At 45.9% G+C, this 8,520-nt stretch overlaps 1 protein-coding gene across 2 annotated transcripts in view; it reads right to left on the reverse strand.

The window, feature by feature from the left end:
- PLET1 (placenta expressed transcript 1) overlaps positions 1 to 8,520 on the reverse strand; it is a 42,274-nt gene that overhangs the window by 10,637 nt on the left and 23,117 nt on the right. The window contains exons 2-3 of one of the 2 annotated variants that reach the window (XM_082409529.1): positions 4,503 to 4,704; positions 949 to 1,010 (exon numbers count right to left, since the gene is read on the reverse strand). In XM_082409529.1, coding sequence (XP_082265655.1) covers positions 949 to 1,010; positions 4,503 to 4,704 — 264 coding nt within the window. Of the gene's footprint in view, positions 1 to 852; positions 1,011 to 4,502; positions 4,705 to 8,520 lie in introns of those variants that run through there. The other variant, XM_082409528.1, reaches the window with a different exon arrangement.

The following is an 8,520-nucleotide window of genomic DNA, read 5'->3' on the forward strand; positions in this document are numbered from 1 at the left end:
CTTTAATATTTGTTGTTGAAAATAGATACGCCTTTTATCACATTTGCAATGCTTGATTGACAGGAAAATGTACAGCGTACTAGATGTATTTCAGTGTTTGGGGGCTCACGAGGAAGACCTGTTATCTGGACACTGAGAAAGACTAATGTGACTTCTTCTCGGTTGAAGCTTGTATTTAAAAACTTCATTGAAAAAAAAAAAAGATTGTCTTTATAGTTTTAAAGTAAGTTTAAGAATAAAGTCAAGAAAAGTATAAGATGTGGAATTTGAGTCCTAGTTTTGCCATTTACTGTCTGTGTGGCCTTGGGCAAATTACCTATCTTCTCTGAACCTCAGTTTCTTGAATTTGTTTTTGCTTGCGAGAGAGAGATAAGAGAGAAGGAAGGGTGCAGAGAAGGGAGAAGGGCAGGGAGCCTCAGCATGGTTTGAAGTTGAGGACTACAGCCTGGGAAAGGCCAGTGGAAATTCCTGGTGGTTGTGCTGGAGGCCAGAGGCCACTCTGAGAACTAATGAAATTATTGGTTTTCTATGCTATCAACCCTGCTTTGTGCAAATCTCCCTTCTCATCCCTTAAACCCTTCGGTAAAGTCTGCTATACCAATGAAGGCTTTGTGTGAGGTGGTATTCTTGTGAAAACTGAGGAAGGAACCAACTTCCATATCCACATCTGTGTGGTATTGAATGGAAACAGCTCCTGAGGAAGCCGGCGTCTGGAGCCACAAGTGACCATGAGAATCGAAGGCCCCTTGGAATTGGCTTTTGTTTTCCACAGGGCACAGGATAAGGGACTGAGCTAATCTTATGTAGACCTCAAGGTTCTGGGAGACTCAGCTGGTATCTGGGTGGCACATGATTACCCATGACTTTTTTCTAGGAAACCCACAAGATAATTTTCCGGGCCGATGGATTTCACTGCCAGATATGTAAATAGACTGCAGAGGAACTTACCATTTCTTTTCAGCATCTTAAAAGAAACTCTAGCCGTGTTGTGGAAATCGACTGTGAAGACTCTGTGGAGGGCAAATTGATGAGAGATGATGGTGAGGAATTCACAAGTTCAGCTCACATTGCTGCCTTCCCAGGGGACCCCAACCTCTTAGTTCCTTTTGTGCTTAAATTCTTTACAGCACAAGTAGCAGATCATTCAGTACTGGTCTGCTGTATACTGTCTTGACCAAGATCTTCCACAGTTTTGCTCCAGACAAGATCATGTCCATCCCTCTCCCCCACCAACACCAGCACCCTGAATTCCCCACAGGCTGGTATACACGGCTGGTCTTTGTTCAGGCTAGTCTTTCTGCTTGTAATACCAGTCCCGGGCACATCTGCCCACAGACTCGACAGTAGCCTCTATGAAATTGTTTCTCCTGGTTGTCATGGACCCAGACAGAGCTCCATCTGAGAGACATGCCCCTCTACTGCACTGCCTTGCTGTGAGCCTCTCCCGCCACTGGAGGGCCAGCTCTTCGAGGGCAAGTTCTGTTGTCAACAACACCTGACACGTAGCGTCATAGGTGCTTAATGTTCATTAAATGATCTGTACGGCTTGGTCTGTTGTTCTGATATCACTGGGTCCATTATTATATCAGTCTCTTGTTCATACATTGAACAATTAATGAGAGTGCACTACATGCCAGTCACTGTGGTTAGTGCTGAGGGGACAGTGGTGAACACAGCAGGAGTGGTTCTTACCCTGGAGACTTTATACGAATAGTCAACTGACAAGGAAGTGATCGCAGTCATGATACGTGCTCTGACGAAGCAGTGGCAGTGATGAGAGTGAGTAAACAGGGAGCGGAACTTGATCTGGGGGCTCAGGGAGCGCTTTCTGAGGACGTGCTGTGTAACCTCAGTAATTATTTCTGTAGAGGCCCTGCCTCCCAACCCTCATTGTGAAGTTCGGTGGGCAGGAGCCTCTTCACGTTGCCTTTTGTGCGCTACTCAGCGTAGTGGGCTTCCCCCATCGTACGTGCTGCTCCCCTCCCCTCGTCAGCCTCGCTGATCAAGGCTGCATGTGTTCATCGTAAACAAGCAGAGAGGCCAGTGCATCACAGCAGGTGCGAGTGAGGAGGGGTCTGGAGACCGCACTGTTGGTGGGAATGTGCTGCTTCCATTGAAGATTGTCACCACCGTTTGGTGTTTTATCTGTTGTTGCATGGAGTGTGGAGGCCTTAAGGAGGTGAGATGAAGGGAAAACCATTGCCCTCATTAGCCCTGGCCGGCTTCTAAGGGGCTGCTGTCATCGTGAGGCTGGGTTGTAGCAGCTCCCTTTGGATTCTAGTCTTGCAGCGCTCTGTGGGCATAATAGCACCTCCTCCAGAGCCAGCTAGGTCCGACCAGGCCCGGGCATGGCTGGAGGGGCTGGAGTGACTTGGCAGCATCACCATCACCGCTGTCTACAGAGACTTGGTGGCAGTTCATAGTGGACATGGCCTGATGGTCAGACCTGCCCTTTCAGTACAAAATGACAGTCTGAAAGTATAAGGACCTCTCAACATTTGGTTCTTAAAGTGAACTTGAAAATAAATCCCTAGCTGGGAGGGAAGTTTTTTGTTAAAGTCCCCAGGTGGCCTCACCTCAGAATCTGAGTGTGTCCATTTTGTGCAACAGGAAGAAGCCAGTTTTATGGTACAATCATCACACTTTCTGCCAGCAAGCCATTTCCAAAATGAATCTATGTTTTAAAAAATGATTCTCTGTGTCATGGTGAAACCGAGTCCCCCTAAAACTGAGATCCCCTGCTGAGTTTATGATTAACCACTCTATCAAAAACTTTATTTTCTTTCTTGTCCCACTCCCCACCCCCATTCCCCTTAGGATTGAAGAGTATCAAAGAAACGGGGGGACTGAAACCAAGCAGGACCCTGGGAGCCCGCCCTGGTACAAAAGCCCCACCATGTCCCCCCATTTCTTGTTTGTAGAAAAAGGCTTTAGTCTCCTAGACCCTCCTCAAGTTCCAAAGAGCAGACTTAAGCAGTTACTAATTAGGGAAGTGAGGGAATGCAGAAACAAAGGAAAGCAGTCAAGAAATAATAATTCAGTGATAAAACAGAGTCCTAGTTCTCCTCAAGGGATACATATAACAATCTGACACATATCTTTGAGTTGTTCTGCAGAAACTAAGACCCCTGCCCAAGTGGAGGATGGTGACTACATGGTGACCACAAACACGTAGACCCCCAGACTGGTTGTAATCAGAAGGTTGATGATTCAGATTCCTGAAGCATCACCCTGTTACCTTACCACCACCAACCAATCAGAAGAAAGTCATGCCCCCTGCAAACTTCACCCCAAATGTGGCCTTTAAAAGACCTTCCCTGAAAGCCATCGTGGAGGCTGGGTCTTTTGAGCATGAGCCACCTGTTCTCCTTGCTTGGTGCCTGCAATAAATGCTGCACTCTCCTTCATCACAACCCGGAGTCAGTAAATTGGCTCTGCTGTGCGGCAGGTGAGTGGACCCAAGTTTGGTTTGGTAACAATGGCCGCTGAGTACCCCTCCTCAAGGCTCTTGGCTACTGGCAGCTTCTCTGCACCCCCAGTTTAGCAAGGGCTCCTGGAGGACTGCCCTGGGGGTTGGCAGAGAGGGGAACACTCAGGTGGCCAGATGGTTTCAAGACGAGTGTCTTTATTTTTAACTGTTTGCTGCTGCTGCCCCCAACCCTGCCTGGCTCTGGAGTACTGTCTGCCCCAGACTAATAGGAATGAATTGGGTGGGAGTAGGAGGGAATATAGAGAATTTGAAGCAAACTGGGTGCCAGTGACAAGGATTCTTTTCTTGACCAAACTTTAGTCAGGCTCTGGAACCTTCTCCTAGGCCCATCTGCACACTTCCTTGTAAAATCCAGTTTTAGCCAGAATCCTCATAAGTCAGTTTAGCAAGAACCTCCCACCCTTGATATCCGATCACCTTTATTATCTGATTGAATTCCTCATCCTCTACTATCCCCCAGGTGATATCAGATCAGCTTGGCCTCCCTTAAGCAAGAATCCTGTTAGGTCAGTTTAGCCAGAGCCCCCTTACAGGTCTTGATGTTTCCTCTTAGTGATTTTCCATCCACCGAGCCCTCACCCTGTTCCTGGGCTGTAAATTCCCACTTGCCCATGTTGTATTCAGAGTTGAGACTTGTTCCATACTGAGGTCTCTTTTCTCTTATTGCGATAGTCCTGAATAAAATCTGTTTTTGTTCATTCATTCATTCGTTTTGCTTTAACTACTATCCAGCTCTGGTTTTCTTTAACACCAATTCTTTCTGTTTATGTTGAGCATACCTGGTGTGTGTGTGTGTGTGTGTGCGTGTGTGTGTGTGTGTGTGTGTGATGTATAAACTTCTACAGATAAAGGTAGGACAAAGAACGATGAGGCAGAAAAGGAGTACAGCTACTGAATTATCCACATCATATCTGGATTGTATTTTGAGTCCTCCAAGGTCAGTATAAAACTGTACAAACATAATATGAAATTGTAAAAGCCCAAAGCAAATCATATATGGATAGGTTCTTACTGTAGCTCGACTGCAGTTATGTTCATGGAACTAGGAGATACCCATTTTGCCTCGAAGAGCTTGCTGTATGGGCTCTTCATGTGGTACAAGACGCTGCCGTTGCAATACTTGTCAGCTTTTTGCCAGGAGCCAATGACTGAGTCGTGCTGGTCCATTGCTCGCAGGACCACAGAGCTAATACTGTTATTCACAGGAACTGACACTAGGAGGAAATGAGAAGGAAACAATCAGCCATCTGTGCAATAAGACAAGAGATGGGGGTCATGAAATCAAAATTAAGTGTGAGGGCTTCCCTGGTGGCGCAGTGGTTGAGAATCTGCCTGCCAATGCAGGGGACATGGGTTCGAGCCCTGGTCTGGGAAGATCCCACATGCCACAGAGCGACTAAGCCCGTGAGCCACAATTGCTGAGCCTGCGCGTCTGGAGCCTGTGCTCCGCAACGGGAGAGGCCACGATAGTGAGAGGCCCGTGCACCGCGATGAAGAGTGGCCCCCACTTGCCGCAAATAGAGAAAGCCCTCACACAGAAACGAAGACCCAACACAGCCATAAATAAATAAATAAATAAATAAAATTAAAAAAAAAAATTAAGTGTGAAAAAAGAAAGTTACAAGTAGTATGTAAATATAGTGTGGTCCCATTTTTGTGAAATAAGTTGAAAAAAGTCTGGAAGGAAATACATCAAGATATTAACTATGGGGATTTCTTGGTTGTGGGGTTATAGATGGTTTTTATTTTCTTCCTAGTTCTTCTTTGTGTTTTCCAAGTTTTCTACAGGAAAAGGTGAACAAAAGAAGACCTGTACTCTGGCCCTGGTTTTGCTACATATCAGGGATGAGGTCCTGGCTGACTTTTAACCTCTTGAGCCCTGTTCCTATCTGCCAGATGAGAGTTCTGCCCTTCTCTCAGGGAGAATGGAGTGTGGGGAGAGAAGGGGTGGATGCATGTGAAAGGGTCAAGTGGGCCTCCTGGGAAGTGCTTCAAGAAATAAGGGACTGTTACTGCCAAGTCAAAGCAAAGCCTATTTCCTGGTTGCAGAAATGCTGATGTTCTTGGTCTTTGTTGTTGAGAGTGAGGGAAGTGGGGGGGCCTCTGAGACCCAGAGGCCCTAATCCAAGTACCTGTCAAATAACCACTTAGGGTTCCCTGACCCCCTCCACTCAGGTGAGTCTCACCTGTTGACCTAGCCCAGCATGTGCCCACAGGGACCCCACTGACACTTGTTAATTCCACCTGTTATTTTCAGCCTTCTGATGTGTAATGGGGAGGGAATTTCAAGAGACTATTTCAGTTTGTCCATTTCCTCCCTTAGAAGATCCCTTCTCAACAAATTTCTCAATGCTAGGGCCCTCTCAGCCACCCCAAATTCTTTTAAAGGCTTCTCCTTTACAAAATAAAGAAAATTGATCTTGTAGCACAATAGGATTAGACAGTCCTGGATCTGAATCCTAGCCCTAACATTTAAGACCAAGTCACTTCACCTCTGATCCTTGGTTTCTTTCCTGTTCATCATTCACTCCACAAATATTTATTGAATGCCCACTTTGCACTAGGGTTGGTTCTAGGTGTGAGGATAATGACATTATCTCTCATTGTATGGAGATCATGATACCTTATCTTGAAAGGTTCCTGGGAGACTGAAGAGAAGAATGTAAAGACTTTAATACTGGTGGGTGTTGGATAAGTTGCCATTGTTTTTCTTAGCACGAAACATTTCTCTGTTCTGTCTGTTTTTGCCAGTCAACGTTGCTGAGCCAGATTCCCCCATCCTGACTTGCTCAGCGAGAACCTGACATTTGTCCTAGATGTGTGTGCATGGTGGTGAGGTGGATGGTGATGAGTGACGGTGTCATCCAGTCATCAAGCCTGTCAGCTCTCCCCTGGGCTTGCCTTTGTCCTTTCTTCTGTTTTCCACCCCCCTCTCTGGCTTACATCTGCCTTTCATCCCTCCTAGTTATCTGTATTATCCAGATTCCTGGCCTCCATAGTCCCCTCCCTTCAGGCTTCAGCCTGATCAGACTTGCACACTCAACACTTCCATCAGGACACACACCTGTCCAAAACTTTCAAAGTGCTCTTCTAGAGCCTCTAAACGTTTCTGGTTTTATATCTCTGCTTCTGTTGCTTGCAGTACCCAGCGCATGGCTCTTATGATCCTCATAACCCAGATCACTCTGCTGTTTCCACCCCCACTCTGGGGCAGCCAAGCTTCCTCTGCTTCTGCAGACACACCTGGCTTGCCTGCCTCTGGCCTTTGTTCATATCTGGTGCCTGTCTGGAATCTTCCTTCCTTCTCATCTCACATCACATCCCCACTTACTCTCCAAGATCCTGCTGATGTCCCACCTCTGGGCTCTTTTTCTCTCACTCTTGAATCATGTAGTTTTTTTTTTTTTTTTTTTTTTACTAGAGAGTTGAGTTAATTACATTCTGGCTTGTACTACACACTGTAGTTTCACCTATGTATCTGACCAGCCCAGTTCTGGGCACCTGGAGGGCACTAAATAACTACTCATTGATTGATTTTTAAAAAGTTGTGCATCCAGTGTTGCATAGTGCCTTAAAGCTGAAGTTTCAGGAAAAAAAGGCAAGCAAGTTAGATTTTCTTGCCCACGGAAGTAAAAAATGGAGGCAGATGCTTAGCCAGCGCAGTTGTAATATAAATACTACTACTGTATGAGTTTCTTTGACTGATACCAAGTCAGACACAGAGAACCTGTTCTAAGATATTGCCTGAGATACAGTTGTGTCTTGGAACCAGCCAAACCATTTGTACATGTCTTACCAATGTTAACACAAACCCTGAAATTTAAAAAAATGTCAATATTAAAATGAGGAGAAGCAGTTGGCCTGTGTGGGCATTTACTCAGTCTCCCCAAAAGTCCCAAGTCCCAGCAAGTTCCTATAATGATACAAGGAAATCATGGAGCCTGTTGTGTAATTCTAGGTGTGGAATCTGGTACATCACATCTCCGAGGGCATAGGATTTTGATTCTCAACTTAAATCATTCCTATAGTGAGTCAGTTTATCACAGAGCTTTAGCACATTTCTGTTCTGAGATGAAATCACATGAAGTTTGGGGAAGTGCATGACACGTAGTAGGCATCCAGTGAGCCTTAGTTCCTCTTCTCCTTTCTCTCTGCTCTACCTGATGCCTCTGTAAATGCTGTGATGTCCCTCTCATCCAGCACGTTCCCTTTCAAGGGGTCTTATGGATCATCTTTTGATTCTTCTTCTGTCTTCCTACTTTCAGATGGCTCCTCTGCCACCCCCACCCCCAGCCCTGCACCCCTTGCATCTTCACAAGATAGGTTTCTTTTTCTTCCATTTCAACAGCAAAATTCCTCACGTCGTGATGTGTTAACTTAAGTCAGAGGTCTGAGATCTCTGACCATCCAGGTCCTGCTCTGTATACAAGGTCACACACATGCCCTCCTGGTCCTCATCTTGAATCACAAGATTATCCTCCCTGCCCTGTTTAGGACAAGATCTGCTGCCTGAGGGAGTGGGACGTAGGGAGACCCACCACAGCTGAGGCACTTAGTGACAGTCCCCAAGAAAAAATAGAAAAAAGGACTAGCCAGGATGAGTGTGTGAAGGCAGACCATAGTCATTCTCCTGCTGAAGCCTGGAATCTGTAGAGCATGGGTATAGATATCACCCTGGTGTTCTCTGCAAAATTTGGTTAGAGTTCTAAGAGAGGCAGGATAACATGGTAGATGAGGAGGCAGGCTCTGAAGCTGGACGGCCTGGCTAGACAAAGCAGAACAAATCTTGGCTATTATTTAGGTTCAGATATTAGCTGTGCAACCTACTAGTGACCTTGGGTAAAACTTTAACTTTCCTGTGCTTCAGTTCTCATCTGTAAAATGGGGAAGATAATAGCATTTACCCTTAGAACAGTACTCAGCACACAGTATGGCGTCTTAGCTCTCATTACTGTAACTGAGAGGCATATAGTGTAGTGGTTAAGAGCAGGGTCTCTGAAGCTAGAATGCTCGGGTTCACATCACAGGTC

The sequence above is a fragment of the Balaenoptera physalus genome (genome assembly GCF_965194825.1).
Source record: "Balaenoptera physalus genome assembly, chromosome: 10".
NCBI lineage: Eukaryota > Metazoa > Chordata > Mammalia > Artiodactyla > Balaenopteridae > Balaenoptera > Balaenoptera physalus.